Raw genomic sequence first — 25,107 nt, forward strand, 5'->3', positions numbered from 1 at the left:
AAATAAAAAATAATAGTAAGTTACTCAATTTGTTTGATTCATATACATTTACAAAGTTGTTGTATTACTTCTAATACTTAAAACAATGTACCTACATAATTCTACAATAATTCATACTTTCTTTCCCAATAAGCCATAATATAATTGGCGTAGGTGGGGGCACAAGCTGCCCCCATAGCTACGCCAAAAGATTGTTTAAAGTAATGGCCATCAAAGTGTAAATAATTGTTTCTTAATACTAATTCCATTAGTCTGACATATGTGTTGATTTCATCTTGTTCATAAATCCCGGTAACACAAAGCTGTTCCTCCAACCATTCTAAACCTACATCATGTGGGATCACACTAAACAAGTTGCATACATCTATAGTAACAAAATAAAATTCTTTCGGTATGTTCCAATGTTTAATAGTTTCCAAAAAATGCCATGAGTCCTTTACAATGTAAGGTGCAACTCCAAGACCTTTCTTTAATTTTTGATCCAAGAACTGGCTAATAAAACTCACTTTGCTGTGTTTTCCATCTACTATAGGTCTGAATTTAACATTGTTTAGCCCTTTATGAATTTTGGGTATTCCACCTACGCCAATTATATTATGGCTTATTGGGAAAGAATGTATGTACACAAAAGTGAATATAGTCCATATATTAACATGTATTTGAGATTCCTGGACGATATTTTTATCATTTGGACAGGTGAAAAATTATTATTGGACAATTTTCTCGACTATATTAATAATTCGGTTTGGTTCCTAAAGTTCACTTATCAGGTTAACACTGAAAAGGTAGATTATTTGGATGTAAGTCTAATATATGATAAAAAAGAAGGTAAGGTGAAATCAACAATACTTAGAAAACCTACCTTCTCAAATTCATATCTACATTATGATAGCTGGCATCCCAAGCATCAGAAAAAAGCTATAGTGAAGGGGCAGATGGTTAGGGTTGTGCGTATGGTCAGTGACAATGTGGACTTTGAGAATGAATTAGAGTTTGTCATAGAAATGTTTCTTAATAGAGGGTACCCGGAAAAATTATGTGTTGATTTGAAAAAGGAAATTGTTTTTAAAAGAAACAACAAGATAATGGTTCCAATTATTGCATCAAATGTAGATCAGTTTGGGTATTCCAAAAACAACAGTGAACAAAATACATTTGGTAGTGATACTATTTTGTACATTTTAAAGTATAATAGGGACACTGAGTTTTTAGTCAACATAGTTATGAAATATTGGGAGATATTTCACAACAATAACGTGGAACAGAGGCTATTCTCATATAAGCCTAAATTTGTATTCAAGAAGGATATGTCATTAAAGGACATTTTTGAAAGGAGTATGGTTGATATAAAGGTTATAAGTAACAAATGTAAGGGGAACTACAAGTGTGGTAGATGCACAATATGTAAATACATTTGGACATCAGGACACACAATCTCTATCAACCATTGTGATATTACAATTAATGGACATTTTGATTGTTACAGTAAAAATTTGGTATATTTAGCAAAGTGTCAAGAATGCAGGGCATTTTATGTAGGGAAAACCTGTAGAAGGTTTAGGGACAGAATAAAAGAACATATTCTGGATATAAAACATCAAAAACCTACAAATGCCCTAGCAAGACATGTCATAGCCAATGATGGACACAATTTTAAATTTTGTGCAATTCAGCAGGTGATCTTTGATCAACAGGGAAGAATTACCCAATATCACTTAGATATGAGTGAGCTTATATGGCAACTTAGACTTGACGCCTATCATGACCCAGGCTTGAATGACGCCTCATGACTATGCCTGTCCCAGCCGCCCTAGCTGCTCCTTCCATGGCATGGGAAAGAGTTGCATTGACGTGTTTGAGACTGACTTCAGTGTAGACATTTTTGCCAAGAACAACTGTCTGTCCTGTGGCGATAAAGACTTTGGAGGCGACTCAGCGAATTCTGAAGCAAGTTCTCGCTGAAGCCGAATCACATGTGCCAAATAATTCAGTGCACGGGTAGAAAAGGTCGCTGAGGAGTAGACATGCTTCCCAAACCTATCCACTGACCTGGACTCCTTGTCTGGAGGGTGGACTGAGGAACTCTCCTGTTCCTTCTTTGTGGCCGCTGCAACCAATATAGCATCAACTGGGGCTCCTTTCGACCAAGGTTGTCTGTCGGAAGGGGAAGATAAAACCTTGTCAAGGCATTAGGGGATGGGCTCTACGGTGTCAGGCTCCTTCCATGCCCTCGTGGCGATGAGATTCACCAAGGGATCCGCTGGTGGGGACACCCAGAAAGTAGATGGGCCGATGCCAAAGGCCTCCAGGAACACTGACTCATCCCCAGAAGCTTTTAGGGCTGACCAACCTCCCCTCTGGTGGTGGATTTCCATAATTTCTCCGAAGGAGACGTCTTCAGGAGGTGACCTGGGGAACCTCCTCCTTCATCTAAGTCAGTGTCTGTAGTGAGGAACTTGGGGGAGTCCAAGTGCCTCCTTTTGCACTTGCGCTTAAGGTGACCCTCTTCAGTGGGACTTTCAGAAGGGGATCCACGAGCCGCAGGGATTTTCTCAGGGAAATTAACCTGGGAATCCTCTGACACGGGCTGTCCCTTGAGGCAGAATGAAGGGAGTCGTCGCCAAATCCAGGGTGCCTAGGTGGTATCTGAGGGGATGGGCTGAGGTCTCAATCCCTGGGAGAGAACCCTCTCCACCACTTCGAAAGCCGAGGAAGAAGCCCTCCCCAGATCCAAAGTGGGAACCGGAGCGGAAGCCAGGGTAGCCTGAGGTCCGAGGGAACGGATTGGATCCGAAAAGGTCAGAGCTGAGGAATCCATTCCCTTGGGTCCGACTCCCTGTCCATGGCTCTGAGAGTCACTCAGATCCAAACAAGTCAGATCCGAGGAACTCAAGGTAACATCCGGAGTCGAGGTTGGAGGAACTGTCGGCGCCGAGCTACCAGCTCCAAAAAACCTTGGATCCAAGAGCCCTGAAGCATGGATTGGGGAAGGAGAGATGGGGCATAAAAGAGGCATGGCGGTCCCCCCTCCAGAGGGAGAGGGGCCTGGCAAGACTCCCATCTGAATTTCGGTCTGAATAAATGTCCGCATCATCCTGTCCATATCCATGTCCGATAGGCTCCGAGTTGACCTCGAAGTGGCTACTGACTCAGATCTGGCTGGTCTGCGCAATGGGGAGGAAGGCCTCTGGTTCGAATGTTCCAACGGCTCCTGTAAGAAATGAGGAGACCAGAGCCATGGAGAAACAGGCCTCATGGTCATAGATGGGGGACTGAGAAAGAGCTCCCTGTCTGGGGATCTCTTACGATGTCTGTCCTTCCTCTTCTCCCTTTCCTCTCTGCGCCTTTCTTTATCTTTTTTTTTTTCTCTTTTTCTTTGTCAGCTACGCTGACTGAAGATTTTTCCTTAGAAGACCCATCACCAGAAGAACAGGGTGGTTGAGTCCATGTTGGGTGGGAGGTGGGACACTAGAGGCTGAGGCAGATGGCAGCAGGGAGAAGGCCTTTGGCAACTAGCTTGGCCTTCTGATCCCTAAGGGCCCCCAGGTTAAAACCCGAACAGATAACACATTGAGTGGACAAATGTGCCACTCCCAAGCAAATTACACACAGAGTGTGACCATCGGCCGGGGAGAGCTTATGGCCACACTCTGTACATTTTTTAAAGACAGGCTTTGGCTGATCAGCCATAGTCCTGCCCTCAAACGGTACAAACACTACCTCTCCAAAAAAACACACACAAACACAGGTAGGGGAAGGGTAGGCCTAACTACTACTATACAAAATTTTTTTTTTTTAAACACCGATGACCAACCGAGACACTACACAAGGGGAGGAAGGGAAAAATTTCACTCAAGCACACCTAGATACTAGAAAAAATACCACTTACTATCCCTGAGCTCAGAGCAAAGGAGACCACGATACACACTACTGGCGTGGCAAACGAGATCTGAGGGAGGATAGGAGATGGTAGGGCATTATGGGTAAGGGGAGGAGCTCGGAGCTTGGGACAGATGCTAGAAAAAAAGTTGCCGGCTCGGATCCGATACAGATCTGTATACCCACAGGTTGCAGATAAAATGAAGTATAACTACTTCAGATTGTATGATTGCCTATGTCATAAGTGACTGTTTAATACAGATGTTTTTGTTTAAAAAAGGGGGGTCAGGAACTAAACAATTTATGTAATGTAGCTTAGGTTATATTTTTATAGCAATATATATGAAGCATAATGTTTATAAATGTGAACTTGTTTATACAGTTTAATTACTTTTATATAAATTTAAATTTGCCTGTGCCACAAGGGATAATTCAATAAAGATGTTTAAAAAGAATGTTGGATCCTGGCCACCACTAATTTAGCAAAAATAAAGTCCTCTTTCCAGAGGGGGGGGGGCAATCTGGTTACGGGTTTAATAGAAAAAAATGGCTTCAGAAAGCAACCAATAGTTTTAAAGTGTATAAAGTGCAGAATTCAATGTTGAATGAGTATTTATGTCTGATTCTAAATTTATAATGAAGCAGCTTAATTAGTAGCATTCCAGGGGAGCTACTAGGTCTGTCTAGGTAGAGATGGTTTGGTTGGTGAAAAAAAATTAAGCCACCATTTCTATAGCCAGTGAAAAAAGACTGTACCTGGTAGCTTCATGCTACCTCGAAGTTTCAAAGTCTTATATCATTTTGAAGTCATTATGTTCAGGGATTTTTGTGTAATGTTTTAAGCCCTATGTCAGAGAGGTGACGTTTAATTATTCATCTGAATTTACTGATAATCTTCCCCACATAAATAGCACTGTAGGTATTACACTGGGCTCTGTATATCACAAATGTAGTATTACAGTCACCTTTTAAGGTACTCAACAATGCTTTCTTTAGCAGAGGGCAGTCAAAGTAGTTTGAGCTGCTGAGGTATTGGCAGAAGCTACAGTTATGGTGCCTACAGTGGTAGATACCCATGTTGGTGAAATCTTGCCCTTGCTTTCTAGCCAGTTCCTCACACTTTGGACTTTTTTTAACAAAAGTGGGGCTGGACCACAGGATTTTTTCTACTTGCTTGTTATCTATTATAATTCCCCACTGTGAGTGATCACTTTCCTGATTTCCTTAAAATCTTTAGTGAAAGTCAAGGACAAACTTTGTTTTTCTATCCTCTTCTCTTGTGTCTCTGTAGAGATTGTTATACTGTCTAATGAGCCTTCCTGGAGTGCCACATAAAGTTGGGTCATTCTTTTCTTTTAGGATTTTAATCTGATGTAAGATTATTCTCAATGCAATTTCACTGTATCCCCTAGCAAGGAAATCTCTTTCCAAGTTCTAGAGGTTGGTGGTAAAATCATTGGCTGCTTTTGACACTGTGGCCAACTTCATCCCATGGGACTTGATCACATTCCTCTTTGTGATCTGTGGGTGCATGCTGTGATTATGTAAAAGCATGTTGACCCTTGTAGGTTTCTTTACAAGTTATTGCTAAGGGTTCCCCTGTTGGAGTCTTTGGAAACAGTTACATCCAGGAAGTTAACTGAGGTTTTACTGTGACATGTAGTAAATTTGAGAAATCCAGTGGTGGTGGTGTTGATATAGTTATAAAATTCTTCCAGAGACTTTTTATCCCCACCCAAATGATGAAAATGTCATCAGTAAAGTGCAAATAACACTTTTATCAACTCCTGGTAGACACTACTGTAAAATAAATTATTCTCCCATTTTCCTAGTGTCACATTAGCTAGGCTGTGGGCCATGGCTATCCCCAACAGTTATCCGGAAGATCTGCTTGTAGTATCTGTAATTAATTAAAGTGGAAGTACTTGTCCCTTATGACTATATATAGCAGTTTTTCCTAGAATTTCTGTTTTCATCTGACATGGTCACTCTGTCCTTGAGGTAGACTTCTATAATTGGTTGTATACAATAGTCATGTGGAAGCAGATCATTCTCTTGCATCATTCTGAGCTACTCTTGTATATTGCTTTTGGCTGTTTGAACATAATTTAACTCATTTGTGCAGTAAAATTATTAAACATTATTTCAATTTTACTGATATACGTGGCAATATTAGTCACCAGAACACCCCCTCCCTTGTTAGCTTTCATTACTCTATGACACTTTTCTCTGCTGAAGTCTTTCAGAGCCTTTAGTTCTTCCTTGATGACATTGCAAACCTTTTTCTTAGGGGCTTTACTTAGGATTTTGCATATATCTGCCTTGCTTCTATTTTTCAAATGCAGCAAGGGTGGGATGTAAAGGAAGACTGAAATCATAAGACTTTTTTCCACTGTACATTTCTCTCACTGCTAGTATTGTTCTTGGGTTCCAAATGGAGAGATGATAAAATCAGTAAACAAACGACAATAGTAGTATTGCTAGAACTGAATTCATCCTCAAGTCGTGCTTAGTACATTCATGAGGTAGACTGTGTTTTGATAAAATATCACCAAAACAACACCGATATATAGACTATTTTATATAGCATATATCATAGACAGACATAGGTTTAAAAATAAAAAAGACAGCTGGATGCACAAGTCCCAGGATAAAAAGTGCCCAATCCTGGTAGGTGTACTGGTGCCAGGAATGGAAAAATAATATGACAATGTAGAATCCTCAAAACACAGAAACATTCCTACAATGATGTTAGGGGAGATCCCCCCTCTGTTGTAAACGGAAGTAGTAGTCCACACAAAAAAAAAAAACTGACAGGCCAAAATACAGTCATAAAGATGATAGAGTGGACTGTTGAGGATAACAAAGAAATTATGTATTGCTACTATTATGCAAAAAGCCCAGAATTTTCCAACTGAAGATATACAAAAAAATTAAGTGAGAAATTAGGAGAAAGAAGAATACTTGCACAAGAAAAACTGTTAAAAACTTCAAATGCAAATTTGTAAAGACCAAGTAACCTTGACTCGTTTGGAAAAAGAAGCAACTGAGGAATTGCAAAAATATAAAGAACAAAATCTAGAGATTTTTGAAAGGTACAAAAGAGAAACATGAACATGGGAAAGAAAGAGAGATCTGATATGGTACAATATTTATGCATATGAGAAAGCCAAATTAATCCCTACAAGAAAAGCAGCTCCAAAGATATTCAAAGAGAAATACAGGCAAAGGCAACCAGATATGGAAAATTTCACAATGCAAAAAATAAGATCACAAAGGGAGATTGTAGAATAGAAGATTAGTAAACTAGAGGATAAGAACATAAGCTGAAGTTATGGAATACCTGTGAAGTGAAGGATTTAGTGTAGAAAGTTTTAACACAGGCTGTGTCACAGCGGGTCTACTTTAAGCTCTCAAAAGCAGTAAAACCCGAATCCAAATCGTGCGACGTAAAGAGCGAACCCCGAATACATCTAACGAATGAAACCGCGAAAGAGGAAATATCGAAATTGCATAGTTGGCCCATCTGCGGTATAGCTCCGTAAGGTAAGTGTGCGATAGTTACGGACCTTAGGGTTAGGGAGGGGTTAAGGTAAGTGCATAGGTAGGTAGTGTATGTAAGGCTTTGTGTAGGTAATGTATGTAAGGTTTAGTGTAGGGTTTTGTTAAGTGTATGTGTGTAGAATATTTAGTTTGGGTATAGCTCCGTAGGGGAAGTGTGCGGTAGTTACGGACCTTAGGGTTAGGGAGGGGTTAAAGATAGTGCATAGACAGTTGTGTATGTGGGGTTAGTGTAGGATTAGCAGTAGGATTTTGGTGCTTTAATTTAGGGTTAGAAGTAGGGATTTGGTTAGTGTATGTATGTGTGGTTTTTTATTGTGTTTGGGTAGGTAGTGTGTTGCGGGTGGTGGGTTGGCCGACTATGACAATTCGAAGTTTACATTTTTGCACTTTAGTACATTCGACTTATCCGCAGTTTGCTCTTTATGTGTCGCATGATTCGGATTTTTCGTGTTTCGAGGGTATAAAGTAGACCCGTCACAGCATGACGAAACAACAAGTCTCCCAAGTAAAGATTAACAGGAGAACCAGGGGACATCTGAAAAAGAAATATGGACATGGGAAAGAAAAAGAAATTTAATATTGTGCAGTATTTATGAGAAGTAGAAAGCAAAACTAATCAATACAAAAAAGTAGCACCAAAGATATTTGAAGAGAAATACAGGTAAAGGCATCCAGATATGGAAAATTTTACAGTACAAAAAGTAAGAAAACAAAGGGCAATGTAGAATAGAGGATTAGTAATGGAGAAGTTAAAGAAATAGAAACTGAAGTTATGGATTACATATAAAGTGAAGGATTTAGTGTAGAAAATCTCACTCTGATAACATCACAGAATGATAGAACAATGAGTCCCCAAATTAAGGAGAAACCAGTGGAGTGTGAAGCATCTGTTCAGTTGCCATATGAAGACACTTTGGAGCTTCCGTAGTAAACCAGTACAAAAGTTCAGTTGGACTGCACAGCAAGGAAAGGAACAGGAAACACAGTCAGTGTTGTGGCATGATAGGGCAGTGACTTCCCATATGAAAGAGCAATGGATGACACAGGATGAAACTGAAGAGAATATGTCAAAGGAGGATGTTCTGGAACTTTCTTTAGAATGCTTGCTGAAAACAGAGAACAAACAATGTGCCCTTAGTTTAGAAAAAAATGACCTAAGTAAAGGGTTGCTTGATTTAACAGATATGGATAGAATATTAATATCTTCTGCCAAAGGTAGTAGCTACTAAAACGATAGATGTGAAGTTGTTCTATCTCGTCATTCATTGGCTCCGAATCGGCCTACTACAAAGCTCAAGGTCTTCAGACAGCTCGAGGCCAAGTCCCTATCCCATGATGCAGCTTGAGTTACCTCAGATCTAGTTTGCAGCTGCAATAGATCTGAGGTTTCCTAGCAAAGCTCGGGCCAGTATAGTTTCTAATAACTTAATAAAATGGATATTTCTTATAATAGTGATAGTTTTCATAGTTTTTCATAGTTATATCTTAGATAGCTTATTAATAGATATTTCTTCTCCTTTTGGCCTTCGTTTTTTTCATAGGCCTTAAATATTCCCTTCCCCTCTTGGTATGCATTTATAATATTAGCATAGTTATATAGCTTTGTAGTTTAAATAAGATTCTTTAAACTTTAGATAGTGTGTGAGTGCTTTTGAATAGTTATAGTTACTTCACAGTTTTTTCTTATACAACCCATTTGTTGTTTAGAGCTTATTACTGTAGCTTAAGTTTACTAATAGTGTCTGTGTATTCTCTTTGAGACTACAGGCTGTTACTGTACAGTTGATGTTTTGCTAATGTAGACTTTAAAATTGCTGACCAGGAGAAAGACAAGCATCCTAAGTCTGGCTTTAAAAAGTGTCCAAAATGTGGACAAAAGATGTCTGTGACAGTCATGTTAATTGTGTTTATTGTCTTGGAGCCCTGCACTTACAAGAAAGCTGTTCCATTTGCCATTCTTTTTCCTCCAGAGTTCTACACGAAAGAAAAAGAAACTCATACACAGAGGACTTCCAAAATCTTCATTTCTGGATGCTTTGAGTGACCAGGATAAATCTAACCAGTCCCTCAAGTCTTCAAAGTCTTCTAAGCTTCTTCTGATGTGAGAGTCTAAAAAAATGTCGATGTTGGCTCCACAGCCTTCGGAGCCAAGCATCCTGTCTTTTTGGAGCCGGTTCTCAGTCCTGGAACTGGTATCTGAAGCATTAAAGTCTCCCATTCTCTAGTCCGTACCTCCATCCATACATTCATCTCGGTCCTCGATCAGCCGATCCAATTTGGATGTGGATCATGTGGTGCAAAAGTTGCTACAGGCGTTTGCTAAATTTTTATCGGCTCCGACCCAAGTGGTTTCGGAGTTAAAGACTGTAATGCCATTGACTTCTTTTCCTCCTCCAAGCCATACCAGTCCTTCGGAGCCGGAGGAGTTGGACCTGATGATTATTGAGCCTTTGGAGCCGACATCTGCTCCAGTGCCATCAGTTCCGTTTACTTCGACTTCCTCAATGCCTATCGAGAAGTCTAGGAGCAGACACCTGCTCGGGTCCGGGAAGGATAGTCGGACTGACTTGTCGGTTCCAACTTTGCCACTTGGGGCCTCGACTCAGATGAGTTTGGCTCCTACCTCTGATTTGGAGTCCACTGTTCCGGTGTCAAGGGGATCGGTGGTTTCTTCGGAAACAGCGATCCCTTCTCATCAGAGCAGGGGTGCCTCTGAAGCCAAGAAGACATCTACAACTTGAGGTCCAACTACCTCCTCCCCAAAAGTGCCTGTGTCCACTTCTGCCTCACAGATCCTTTTGAAGCGTAGAGACCCTGAGCCTCAGGAAGTCCCACTGGGTGGCCCCTGCTCTTCCAAGACCTCACCAGAAGTTCCCACTGATGAGGTTCCCAGGAAGGGAATTTGCAAGAGGAAGCATCTAGACTCCCCACAGGAGTCTCTCACTTCCGATACCAACTTACATGAATCAGAAGGGTCCCCACTGTCCCTCTCTGAAGATATTTAATTTGCTGAGATATTAGAAATCCTGAGGCAGAGGGGTGGTGGGAAGTCCACCAACCCTATTGAAGATGAGTCGGTTCTCCTGAAGGCTTTCAGGTCTCAGCCCTCCACCTCTTGGGTGTCTCTGCCCTTTGATGAGCTCATGGAGCTGGTCTCACGAAGGACGTGGAAGTCTCTGGACACTATGGAACCTGTCCCTAGGAGGCCCAATAAATTTATTTCTGCCCCTCAGGATAAGTCTTTCCTCACGAAGGGAGTGCCAGTTGATGCCATGGTGGTGGCGTCAGCCACCAGAAAGGAGATGTCAGAAACTTCTTCCTCTATCCATCCTCCTAACAGAGACTCTAGGATCATGAATAGATATGGGAAGTGCGTGTACAGTTCAGCGACTTTTGCCATGCGTTCACTGAACCATCTCACACATTTTACGAGACTGCAAAGAAACCTCCTAAAAGAACTTGGAGATACTCTTCAGGATACGGTAGCTGCAGGAGCTTCAGACAAAGTCGCCTCCCAGCTTGCTGCCCTCAGTTCCATAGTGAACTCGTCCATGTGTCTCATTTCATATGTAGTTGATGGAATGAGTAGAGTAGCGGGTACAGGAATTGTTCTCAGGAGGCACTCATGGGTGCGCTTGTGTTCCTTTGCAGAGCCCTTTAAGTCATACTTTGTCAACACCTCTTTTGATGGCTCATCCCTTTTCGGGCCCAAAGTTCAGGAAACTTTGACCAGGTGTGAACAGAAAGGAAAGACTCTGCCAGAGTCCATTTTTCTACCCCTACTAGACCCTACCCCAAGAGTCAAAAGGGAGGAAAGATGTGGTTCTGAAAAGCCCAAGGAGCCTTTCTGGAAACACGTGGTGTACCCCCCTCCAGGGGCAGAGGAGGGGGTAATAATGGAAGAAGCCACCCTCGTGGCAGAGGGTGATTCGCAAAACCAGGGCGACAGAGACCAGTTCGTTGGGAAGCCCTACCAGCACTCCTGAAAGAAGGCCCGCCTGTCCTGCTCTGGAGGCAGTCGGGGGTCACTTATCTTTGTATCCAGATGCCTGGCTCAAAATAAATGACAGCTGGGTACAAATTATAGTTTCCAGAGGATATTTCATTCCCTTTGCCATTCCCCCTCCATTGACAAAAAAAAAATCCCGGATGTTTCACCCAGTTGCAGGGAACAAGCAACAATAGAGGTCCAACCGTTGTAAGAAAAAGAGTCATCCAACCAGTCCCAGCAGACCAGACAGGATCTGGAACTTGCTCAAGATTCTTTTTAGTTCCAAAAAAGACAGGGTACTTGAGACCTATTTTGGACCTCAGCAGACTAAACAGATTTGCCAAGAAAGAGAAGTTCCGGATGGTCGTGCTTCAGTCAATACTTCCCTTCTTAGGGAAAGACAATTGGATGTGCTCGCTAGATCTACAGGATGCGTACTACCATATAAAAGTGGCCAGACCATCCAGGGATCATCTGTGCTTCTGGCTGGGGGCCAGTCATTACCAGTTTCAAGCCCTGCCCTTTGGTCTCACTACAGCCCCCAGAGTGTTCACCAAATGTATGGGGGTGGTCACAACTCACCTGAGGCGTTTAGGATTCCAGGTGTTTCCGTACTTAGACGATTGGCTCCTCACCACCACCAGGCATCAGCTAATACAAGCCAGGGACACCACTCTCACTCTTTGCAATCATCTGGGCATTACCATAAATTAAGAAAAATCTGCCTTGTCGCCATCGCAACATATCGTTTTTATCAGAGCAGAATTGGACACCACCACCACCACTTTACAACTTCCAGCAGAAAGAGTTTTATACTTTGTCAGCAAGTCCAGAATATCATATCCAGAGACAAGGCTCCAGCATCAGAAGTGATAAAGTTGTTAGGCATGATGGCAGAAGAAATAATAGCGATACCATTGGGTCGCATGCACATGCGGATTCTATGATGGCTGTTATTCACTCAATGGTCAAATCAAGAGCTCCCAATGTCTCGTCTCATAATTGTAACAAACACATGCAAAAAAGATCTTCGGTGGTGGTTGACCTCTCTTCAAGTAACAGTAGGTCACCCTTTTATCCTACCCACACCAGTGGCCACAGTGACCATGGACCCTTCCTTGATGGGATGGGGGGCATTTTCAGGGAAGAACAGCCCAAGGCACATGGACTGAACAAGAGACGCATCTGCATATCAATGTAATGGAGTGAGAGTGGTACTTTTGGCATTGTAGTACTTTCAGGACTCTCTCCCTCTGCTGACAATTGCGATTCAGACTGACAACATGTCAGTGGTCTGGTACTTGAAAAAACAAGGAGGAACCAGGAACTATCCCCTTTGTCACGAAGCCCACAAAGGAAAGACTCTGCCAGAGTCCATTTTTCCACCCCTACTAGACCCTACCCCAAGAGTCAAAAGGGAGGAAAGATGTGGTTCCAAAAAGCCCAAGGAGCCTTTCCGGAAACACGTGGTGTACCCCCCTCCAGGGGCAGAGGAGGGGATAATAATGGAAGAAGCCACCCTCGTGGCAGAGGGTGGTTCGCAAAACCAGGGCGACAGAGACCAGCTCGTTGGGAAGGGGCTATCCAACGTGATTGCAGACAAACTGAGCAGGGCAATTTTGTTGCATCATAAGTGATCCCCCAAAAAAGAGATAGTGGAGAGAATATTCCGCAGGTGGGGCCAGCCTTGCTGCAACCTTTTTGCTTACCACATGAACAGAAAATGCAGAAGCTACTTTGCCCTGATTTCCTCCTCTGGGAGATTCCCCAAGGGACACACTCATACACGATTGGCCTCAGGGTCTCCTCTATGCATTCCCACCAATTCCCTTGATACCCAAAGTGGTACAGAAAGCAAAAGCCCTGGGAAGCACCATGACTCTAATAGCCCCTCATTGGCCTTGTCAGATTTGGTTCCCCTTCCTTCAACTTCATCTGTTGGAAGAGCCTTGGATTTTGGACCCAGTTCCAGACCTTCTGACACATTTATCGGGTGCTCTTCAGTCCCTAAAATTGACAGCTTGGCTGCTCCAATTCCCAACATAGCCAGGTTCCATAACCTCTCTAATGAAACACGGCATATTTTAATATCTTCTCATAAATTCTCTACCTAGGAAGTTATACCTTAGCAAATGGAGGAGATTTTTATATGGGCTTCTCAGAATAACACTGATCCCTCCCAAGCCCCCATTTCCTCTATACTAGAATTTTTGACTATGCTTTTCAATAAAGGAGCTGCGGCAGCTACAGTTCGGGTACAACTTGCCGCCATCTCTAATTTTCACCTTGGCTTTGAAGGATTGAACATAATGTCACACAAGCTATCCAAAGCCTTTCTCAAAGGGACCTTTCACCTCAGACCTCCAGTGAAATCCACTTATACCCCATGGAACCTAAATTTTATGCTTTCATGCATCATTCTCCCAACTTTTGAACCAGCTTCCTTGTGTGATTTGAAATTTTTGTCTTGGAAGACTACCTTTTTAGTAGTCATCACATCTGTCCTAGAGTATCAGAGCTACAAACCTTGTCCATAAAGCCTCCATATTTGATTTTTCATGCTGACAGAGTGTCCCTGTGAACAAATCCTTCATTTCTATCTAAAGTTTGTACTGAAGCTAATCTTAACCAAATCATAGATTTACCAGTGTTTTTCCCCAAACACACCAACTTACAGTATATGCTGCACAAGCTTGATGTTCATAGACAACTCAGATTTTACCTGGATAGAACCAAAGAATTCAGAAAATCAGAACAACTTTTTGTTTCATTTTCAGACTCTAGGAAAGGTATGCCAGTGGCAAAAACAACACTATCTAAATGGTTATCTGACTGCATCACCCTCACCTATTCAGCTTCCAATTTACCTTTGCAATACAAAATTTAGGCCCATTCTACTACAGCAGTGTCCACATCCTCTGATTTTTCTGCTAGAACAACTGAACATAAAAAAGTTATGTACTCATCATAATGTTCCGTGTGAGTTGTTCATCTCGCCCTCGTTCTTACTTCCCACCCTCCTACCCCCTCCAAGGTTGTTTCGAGGACCGAGATACTAGTTTTATCCTGGTTGATCAGTCTTTCTATGGTTTTTTCCTAAAGAGTGATAGAATGGCACATGGTATTGTTAGATGCAGCAAACAAGATCTGAGGTAACTCAAGGTGCATCATGAGATAGGGACTTGGCCTCGAGCTGTCTGAAGACCTCGAGCTTTGTAGTAGGCCGACTCGGAACTGAGGATCGGCTCCGAACCCATCTGTAAGAATGAAGGCAAGATGAACAACTCACATGGAACGTTATGGTGAGTACATAACTTCTTTTTTTCCAGGTTAAAAAAAATTAGCTTAGTTTTAGTTGAAGGTTCAAACGGAGATTGGGTTAGCGCTTATAAGGCTACATTCAAATCCCAAATGGGAGTAGGATCTTTAACTGGAGGTCTAAGAAGAAATGTTCCTCTCAGAAATACTTAGCAAAGTTTGGAGGATGCCAGAAATGACTAATTTATTCCTATATGAAAATTGGAAATGGCAGCTAACTGTACTTTAACATTAGAAGAGCCAGCTCCTTACTGAAGATTGAGGCTAAAAATTCCAGAACTTTTAGGGGTCTAATTATTTTTGTTGTGCCCAAATTACAAATCTTTTCCATACGCTCTTGTAAAGCTCCCTAGTGGAAGCTTTATGTGACGATAAAAGAAAGTGACTGGCAGGGGAGGAGAGCCTGGGCTGTCTAGAGATCAACAGAACTGGAGAGACCATGCAGTCAGCTTTAGGCCTGGACTGTCTGGGTGAATTGAGTCTGTCAGGTGAGACAGAAGGTTTCAGGAGGGTGAAAAAGATATGGCCAAAGAAAGGGAAAATTTTGAGGAGGCCAATAAGGGGCAATAAGAATTACTGTGCTCTTCAATCAAGATGCTGTCTGAAGTAATTTGGGGATTAGGGGTAATGGGTGATAGGCAAAAAGGAGACTGGGGCCAATAGTAAAGTAGAGCATCCCTCGGTGACCCCCTGGTGGGAGGATCAGGGCAAAGAACCTGCTGCACTTGCTGTTGAGGGGAGATGCAAAAACATTGCAGTGTGGCTGTTCCCATTGCTAGAAAATCCTTTCCCCGGTCTTCACATTGAGGGACCACTCATGCAGTAGTAGAATGGACCTGCTTAACTTGTTTGCAATCACATTGGATTTTCCCAGAATGTGCGTTGCTATCAGAAATTGAATGGATGAGATCGCCCATTACCACACTCTCATAGCTTCTCGACACAGGCAGTAATATTTAGTTCCCTCCTGTTTGTTGATATACCAGACCACTGGCATATTCTCCATCTGACTTGCAATAGTCCTGGTGGGGAGAGTGTCTTGGAAAGCCTGCAATGCTAGGAGGACAACTCTCACTTCAAGGACATTGATATGCTTGTTGGCCTCTTTGAGGGACCATGTGTCTTAGATTGTCTTTCCCAGGAAGTGCCCCCCACCCAATCTGGGAGGCATATGTGATCACTATGGCTTTGAGTTGGGGTAGAACACAGGGACACCCTTCTAGTACTTGTGAGGAGTTTATTCACCAAAGGAGAACATTTCTGCAAGCTCGAGTTATTTTGATCTGACTGTACAATGGATGAAGAAGAGCTGAGAGTGAAGATTTTTGAATAATCTTTCATACTTGAAACAGAACAGGTTCAACCACGGGCCATGGGAGAGATACTGTTTCATTGACTGTATCAAGTAAAACACCTATGAATTCCAAAACTTGAGCTTATTCTAGATGGGATTTGTTGTGGTTGATAGAAATTCCCAGGCAGGAGCACAATTAGAGTACATAATCTCAGGCTAGAATCATATGATGTGTGGTCGGAGTGGTAATGAGCCAGTCTAGATATGGAAATGCCTGGAATCCTTGCAGCCTGAAGTGTGCTGTCCCTACTGCCATACACTTGAACACTCTGGGGGCTTTAGTGAGACCAAAAGGCAGAGGTCTGAATTGGTAGCGACTTGATCCTAGTCGGAAGTATAGATATCTTCTGGATCACATGTTTATTTTGATGTGATGGTAATCATGCTGAAGATCTATGGAGCACTTTCAATCATCCTTGTGTAAAAAAGGGAGAATGGACTGAACCGTGACCATCCAGAAATTTGTATACTGAACTAATTGGTTCAGATTGCTGAGATCCAAAACTGGTCTCCAGTCCCCTGTTTTCTTTGGCACTAAAAAGAATCTTGAGGAAATGCTGGAGTCTTTCTGGTCTTGGGGGACCGCCTGGATGACTTTTTTTCTAGCAGCTTGTTTATTTCTAGTGCTGCTTCTTCCTTCTGACTGGGTGGAACATTGGGAATTTTCTTTGAAACCAACAGGGGTGAATGGGAAAATGTTATGATATAGCATCTAGATATTATCCTCTGCATCTATGAATCTTTGGTAATTTCTAAATAGGTTCTCTGGTGCAGGGATAAATGACCCTGACCACCTCCAGAGATGGACAGTCAGACCTCCTTTCAGGAGCACTGGTAGGACCCATCACAGAAAGCATCTCTAGATACTTAATTTTGCGGACCTCCTCTGCTGGGAGGGACAGCATCTTCCATTAGAGTTCCCCCTGGGGGATCTGTCTCCATATGGATGTTGGAAGGGACCCTGGGATTTCTTGAACCACATTTTATGACCCCTCCCTTGTTGATTCCTAGAAAAGGTTAACTGAGGGGTTGAAAAATGCTTGCCCACAGCAGACAGGGTTTTACCTTCCTGCTGACACCTACAGAGTATCTTTCACTTTGGGGTCAAATAAGGAACTTCTGTCAAATGAAGCATTGAAGGGTTCCATGAAGTCAGACAAACACATCCTGGCATGCCTCCTGATGGAAATGCCTGAACCCGTCGCACATGAGCTGCCTTATGCTGTGTGGGATATAAGTCTCATGGATGAATGGGAAATGGAATAAAGGGTAGCCAGCAGTGAGGCAATAGTGCTCTCTGCCTCAGAGGATATGGTCCCAGAGAGGGATTTGATAAGTTCCTTAATCATATCCTTCTGGAGTCTTGTGAAGTGTGCCAGATAATTCAGCAACCAGACAGCAAAGGTTGCTGAAGCATAAACACCCTTCTCAAATCTGTCCAATGCCCTAGATTCCCTGTTAGGGGGTGGACAGAAAACATTTGTTCTACCAGCTCCTTCTTCATGGCTGCCACTATGACCATGGCATCAAACGGTACTACCTTGCTCCAAAGAGTTCTGTCCTTAGGTGGTGCTAGGATCTGATCTGGTCTCTTGGGGATTGGTTCAGTGGTATCAAAATCCTTCCATGCCTGTTGACAGACCAAATCAATGAGCTCATTGGCAGCAGAGTCAGGCATGAGGTAGATGGGCCAGCACCAAAAGCCTCCAGGAATAACGACGAAGAGTTGTCAACAGACCAACCACTCCTTTGCTTTAAGTTCCAGAATGTCTCCAAATAAGATGTTGTCAGGTGGTGATCTTGGGGACCCTTTCCCCTCATCATAGTCAGTATCTGCTGTGAAAGACTTTTGAGAGTCCAGGTGCCTCCTTTTGCACATTTCCTTCCTGGGAACTTCTTCGGTGGGATGTTCCAGAGAAGTGTCAGAAAAAATCAGCATACCCTGCTGGGTATCCTGGTGACTAACCTAGGCTAGCTGTGTCTGTGGTACAGTTGATTGAGGCTCAAGATGCAGAGATGAACGGGCTAGAGTGGTCAGAGCTGAAGAAGGCGGAGAAGTCCATGGTCTAGGGATTGAGCTCTCTCCACTACTTTGAATGCAGAATATCTCAGAGAGAAGGAAACTGACGGCTCTGAAAAACATACTTCCCTGAAGGCAGAGCACTTGAAGCGGGAGTTGGAGCCAAGCTAGCTGGTGCTGAGGCTCCAAGGGGAAGAGATGGCTCTGGCAGCTTCAGTCAACTCCAGCACCTCAGATATGGCACTGATGCTGTGGCTTTGAGAGTTGGACTCCAAGGCGCTTTGAGCTGGTCCACTTAGAAATGCCACAGGAGTCGAAAATACCAGTATCTTTGGATCAGATGCGAATGACTCCAGAATCTTCAGATCCAACTACTCCGAAACCAGTGAGCAGATTGGAGAAGGAGCCAACAATGTTGGGGTAGTACTAATAAGGATCTCCAGACCTGATGGGGTCGGAGCCAGGAGGACCACCATTTGAATCTGTGTCAAGAGGAATTTCCTCATCATTCTGTCCATGTTTGCTTCAGTTTGATTTTGGAAGAACTGCTAAAGATCCTGTTGACAAAAAATTGTCAAATGATGATGCCTCAGGGACTGCACTAAAAAGGGGGAATGTAACCTAGAGGAAACTGGATCCGGGGCCAGAAATGGTAGTCTGATCACAGGAGATTTTTCAGTTCTAGTCTTTGGAGCTCAAGTCTTATAAAGTTTCAGAGGAGGTTCAGAACCTGGAAGTGGTTGGCTCTGGGGAACACTTCCTAGAATCCTTTTTATCAGTTTTTTTTAGGGGTTGAGACTCAGATGATGTTGACGTAGAGGGTAGCAAACCTCTAAGGATTATTTTTTTTTCTGTCTATAAGGGCCCTAGGGTTAAAGGCCTTACATGCATCACAACTGGAGTCAAGATAATATGAGCATAAACAGTACACACATTTGGAATGCATGTCAGACAGGGGAATCTTGTGGCCACAAGCTGTATATTTCTTGAAATCAGAGGGTTTCTCAGACATTTCAAAGTGAAAAAATAGACTATTTGAGGTGGAACGAAAGAAAGATTTTTTTTTAAAGGAAGGAAGGATGAAAGAGGTAAAATATACAAACAGTGATAACTACAGATGTATGAAGAAATACCAACAATGATAATTAGAAATACACAAGAACTTAAGATTTTTTTTTTACTGGAAAAAAGGGAAGAAGCATGATAAGAACTCTAAAAGATATATAAAGAGTAAATTTATAAGATATATTAATATAATCTCACTCACAGTACAAAAAAATAATCTCAAACCACTCGAGAGCAAAATAGTGACCACATCCATATGCTAAGGCAGCAAACAAGATCTGAGATATGTTAGGAACTAGGGAATTATGGGAAAGGGTGGATCTCGAAGGGCTTTCAGTGATTCACAAGTTGGTAGAAGTGGCCATGTCAGATCCGAATATCAGATCCGAACCCCAAGAGTTGAGGAACAAATGAAAATTGACCACGTCAGATCTGGGATTCTCTTTGCTTTTGAAAAGTTCCCTAAAAGGCTGTTTTAACTCCGGGATCATGTGATCAACCATTCTTACACAACCCAAAAAAAGATGAACCCAAGCTTGCAATAAATCACTTAAATTAACAGTTAATCACTGCTGAGACGGAAATCACTTGAATTTTTTATTAACACACTAATACATTAAAATAATAAAGCGAACAACAGGATTGAGCGCTTTCTTCCCTCACACAGGGATTTCAGCAGAATCCTTAAATCACTTAAATTACTTACCATTGCGCTCTCCTTACAATATACTTTAACATTTTGTTAAACTTTTCCCATCCTTTATCAAATTTACTTGACTGTAAATAACTGTAGTGTCATTTTAGTAATAAAAAGATTATAAATTATTTAATAATTGTGGATTATATGCAGAGAGCAAGCTAAAATTTTTGGAAAGGGCAGAAAAATGTAATGCACAATCTTCCAGTAATGAATTTACTCTCCATGAAAACATCAGTGACAAACATAATACCAAGCAGACCACTACTACAACATAAGAGTGTCAATCCATGTTGGTGTCAGCATAACGTCTGACTGTAAATCTTGCATTTTGTTTTAATAGCAGGGCTAAGTAGATCCAATTTCAGATTTGCAACCAGGATGAGCTAGTGGCCGTCTAACAACATTTTACAGATATTTACATTTATTTGTAGGTAGGTTGCACAAGTGCATTATCAGGATTTTAACTCAGATAAAAGATATCCTGCTAGGAAATCTGCAGGTGTCAGGATGTGTGAAATTCCACTCAGGCTAGGTATTAATGAGTTAAATGATACCCTATTTTCTCTGTACACTGACATTGCCTACATCCTGCACATGTATAACCATGGAGCGGTAACATTTATTTATAAGTAAAGAACCCTTTCTTTACTTAAAAAATAAAGAAAAATAAGTAATTGCACCCAGTGATATTCTACAAAGTGCCACAACTTTATTTTGCTTATCTTTCCATGATTCATTGGGAAGGCAATGAGCAGGTAGTCCTTGCAGATAGTCCTTGAATATTAAATAGTATAGTATAGAGCTGGGGACTGTTGTAGACGGTTGCACTAATGTGAGGTAAGTTTTTTTAATCTTGGCAAGCAACCAGATATAACATTGCTAGCCACAGTCTAGGGAAGCCTGTAGACTGGCTTTTTTTTTTTAACTGAGCAAAAACAAACTGCTTTCATCCACAGTCATACGTCATTTCCTTCAAACAAATGCATGTTAATGTGAAATACGTTATTCTAGCTACTTTCTAAGTATATAAGAAAACTCTGTCTCTGAGCCTTTGTCTCTCATTATTTTTGGCATTACCTCTGATTCTTGTCCTAAGAAGTCAGGAGGTATTATTTTTATCACAATTTGGTGAAGTGTAGACAGCAACTGGCTGTAAATGCAGAGTGGGGTTACAAGTTGTCCATGAGTGAAAGAAACTTACCATCTTGCTTGCATAAGCTGTCTGGTTTTGCAGGACTAATGTGCATTTGTATGAAGCAAGTTTTAACCATCAGACATCTGAGGTGTTCACAGTCAACAATAGGGTTATAATTGCTGATTATGGAGGATCCTTGTGGATGAAAATGGCTGAGTCTGGCTGCCATGATCAGGTTTAAACAGTCATTAGTCTGCATTTGCAAGAGTTGTGTTCATTTGTGTAACGTAAGATGGCCTACTTTACTGTGACTGTTCATTTTTCATCACAGTCTGATATTTCAGGCATATAGTGTCAAGTAGCTGAAACTGATGGGTATGGACATTGGAGGAGTATAATGAATGGTCTTAAATCAGAAATGGGTATCCAAAAGAACATGAACATCTATGTGTGGTCTCCTGTGACAAAACAAATCTGTGTGAAAATGGTCAAGGGTCCAAGGTGCACTTAATCCGCTACTGGAAACACACACACACCCCATACTTGGATTCATTGAAATGACATAGCCCACTGAATTGTGCATTTTGTTATAGAGTGTTAATTCCCATCTCTACAGATAGTCCCTTCATCCATACCAGATGTTAAAAAACTTTTGTACTGAGCTAATAAATATAACAGTGCTTTTTAGCACAGCTGTCAGCTAAACTTAAGTATGCACATCTATTTTTACATATTTTTATTAACTCAAATCAGCCAAGAGTTTGCAGGCCATGAATTAAAACAGATACTTGTATTTACTGCATCTTACCCAGTTAAAAAAATCAAATTAAGATATACTTTTTCAAATTACATCACATCAGCAGCTGCTCTTACTTTGCAAATTATTCCTCCATATTATTCCTCCATATTCCTCATTATTTTTTTTTAAGTTTTTTTTAAGTTTTGTATTTATTGTGATGACTTTCAGATAATTAAGTGGCTATAGAGGGTGAAATGACTCCGATAAAAGCTGTCCAGTCAGGAAATCTGCAGGTGTCAGGAGGTGTGAAATTTCACTCAAGCGATCTGTGTCTTGGGAAGTGTTCAGAACTTCTTTGGGCTGGTGCTGGTTTGTGTGTGTTTCCTCGGTACTGGTACTCCACTGGAATTCAAGCCAGGTAATGTTTCCCACACGGTAAGTTACCGTTTGGCCATCCACCTGACCCTTGCCCTGTACCCCCATGATAGTGCGTTCTCAGAGTTGGACTATTAAGTTATGGGGGGCGTGGGGGCAAAGCCCCCCCACATTTGTGTAGTCAGTTTTTCAATTATGAATGGCCAAACGGTAACTTACCGTGCAGGAAATGTTGGCTCTTCATTTGCCAATGTTCAGCAGTGTCGGAGAAGTGGAATTCGATGTAGTGGGCTGTCGATGTACTAAAGGTAACCCATATTTTATATATATATATATATATATATATATATATATATATATATATATTTATACACACACACACGCAATCTATTTCTATGTATGTACATGTAGGTATGTGTGTGCGGGTGTGTGTGTGTCTATATATCTATATATATATATATATATATATATATATATATATATCTATATCTATATATACATACACATACACACAAGTATGTATGTATGTATGTATTTGTGTATGCAAAATGGGACTGGTCAGCCCAATTGCATCAACTCCTGTTTTGGTGAGAACAGGAGTGACATGACAATATCTATTTATCCTACTGCATGCAAGTGGTTGAGCCCATGTAGAAGTTTCCCCAACTCATAAAATCAGTATTGTAAATTCCAACAATGTTGACTGTTGGCACGCGCATTTGTGTGCCCACACATTTTCTCAACTAAAGGAATTTAAAGTAAATTAACACAAAATACTATACTTCTTTGGTGTAAATACAAAAAAAGGATACTAAATAGGTAAGATCCATGGTTAACCTCTGACTCTCTTGCTGTGTGCGAAAATGCAAGCTGAACTGTTTTTAAGTCATAAATGTTTGGACAGCTAACCTGGTTGAAGCCTAAAATAGCAAAGAAAGGCATGTCACGAGTATGAGTGTAATTTCTGATAACATCATGTTTTTTGTTCTTGTTTCTGTAAACATACAAACTCAGGACACTGATTGCCTTATACTTTCTTAACCTCTGGAATATGTACTTATCCACTCAGTGTCTTTCTATATGTTACTGCTATTTTTAGACCTCTGACGGTGCAGTTCAAGCTCATTTTTGTTTCTAGTACTTGGCCTCATTATGTACAGTTACTAATGTCTGTATTTATTTTTAGGTGCTATGGTGAGACCTATCTGTGCAACCAAGGCATCGGAAATCAGGACTGGGACATGTGGCAGAACATTGTGGCACTAGTCTGCATGACAATAATTTTCTTAGCAATTACTTATTGTAAATTGAGATTCATGAGAAAGTTTACCTAGATGAACAACAAATCATCAGAGCCAGAGATGGCAAAAAGCTTGCACTCAAACACGTCTGTGTTTTTCATTTGACCAACGTTTACTAACACGAGAAATTTTGCATTGTAAAATTTGGTGCAAACTTCTAGTTGTATACTATGCTGCATTTACTAAACTATCTAAACTACTTATCAGAATGTATGGAGATGGAATATTGTAAATATTAGTGTATTTTGTTTTGTATATAATGTACAGCTTCAAAGAAACTGCACAATACTATATGAATAAGTTTATATGGCTTTCTGTCACTGACTAAATATTGTTCCATCTTTACACTACCACTTTCTGAAACAACTAGATAGCATTTCCAAACAGAATGCTATCTTGGAATAAGTGTTTTTTTTCATTTTGTCTTGGGGTGAACTTAAGTTATTTGGAGTTAGCAAATTTGGTAAGCCTCAGAATACTCAGAACTGCATGGCTAATATCTTAGGTCCCTAAAATGTGCCCATACTTAGTAGCTTTGGAAGATTATTTTGGGAACTTCCAAATGTTAAGATATAGATCTAAAATACAACCTGTGAAATTAAAATCTTTGCTGTAACACTTATGCCTTTCTAGATGTGTCCTATAACTGCATTCATCTTTTTTAGAAGTTCCTATGTTTGAGTTTATACATTTTAGAGCTGAATCACACAATGGCATTATGCATCAACTATATAAGTGAGCTTAGCCCTGCTTAGTCCACCCATTATTTGCACCTCTTCACAATTCAGATCTTAATACTGATTCAGCTCAATGAAAATTCCCTGTATCATTGCCTAGATATGGATTTGCAAATTATCCTTATGCCATCTACTACTTAACAACTACATAGCATCGCCTGTCTTCTCTTGCAGAGGAGCATAGTGTGAAGTACTGCCGTAACTATCAGTGGTTCAACCCTGCCACCAGCAGATATCAGAGGGAAACTATTTACCTACTTTGTTACTAACAGGATAGCAGAGGATGAAAGTTCCTCATATTTGGATTAGTGGTAGGGTCCCCTATGTAGCCCTTAAGTGTTATTACAACAATTAAAATTCAGGTTGTGGACCACAGCCTGGCCCTCATGAAGATATGTACATCACAGAAATGGGCTTCCTCATCCTGCAGGTGATAAGCTTATCTTCCAAAAATGAGAGCTTTAGCTTGTGCCAGTCCTCCTGTTTGGTAGATGACAAAGGTTCTGTGGGAGGCACAGTGCTGTCTGCCAGCCTCGGATGCCTACTCCTTGTTTGACTGTCTGGAGTTGCTAGACAGCTATTCTAATCCCAAAGAATTATCTCTGGAGCCAACTGGCCATTGATCAGTGGACTTCTGGCTGTAATTCTTTTATTTTGTTTTAATAGCACTACTAAGCAGATCCAGTTTCACATTCACAAGCAGGATGATTTGGTGAGTATCTAACTAGCAATGATTTTCAGATATTTACATTTACTTGTAGGTAGGTTGCAAAATGATATTTTCAGGAAATTTAACTCAGATAAAAGCTTGTCCAGCCAGGAAGTCTGCAGTTGTCAGGAGGTGTGAAATTTCACTCAGGCTACATGTTAATGAATTAAATGATACACTGTATTTCCTCTATAAACTGATAGCACCTATCACTTGAACA

At 41.2% G+C, this 25,107-nt stretch overlaps 1 protein-coding gene across 1 annotated transcript in view; it reads left to right on the forward strand.

Annotated features, from left to right (window-relative positions):
* LOC122788681 (broad substrate specificity ATP-binding cassette transporter ABCG2-like) overlaps positions 1 to 24,063 on the forward strand; it is a 512,925-nt gene extending 488,862 nt beyond the window's left edge. Inside the window, exon 16 of the mRNA XM_044055576.1 lies at positions 23,327 to 24,063. Coding sequence (XP_043911511.1) covers positions 23,327 to 23,474 — 148 coding nt within the window. The 3' untranslated portion in view covers positions 23,475 to 24,063. The remainder of the gene's footprint in view (positions 1 to 23,326) is intronic.
* The last annotated feature ends 1,044 nt before the right edge of the window (positions 24,064 to 25,107 follow it).

Source organism: Protopterus annectens, chromosome 14.part0 (genome assembly GCF_019279795.1).
Source record: "Protopterus annectens isolate FY-2018-M chromosome 14.part0, PAN1.0, whole genome shotgun sequence".
NCBI lineage: Eukaryota > Metazoa > Chordata > Ceratodontiformes > Protopteridae > Protopterus > Protopterus annectens.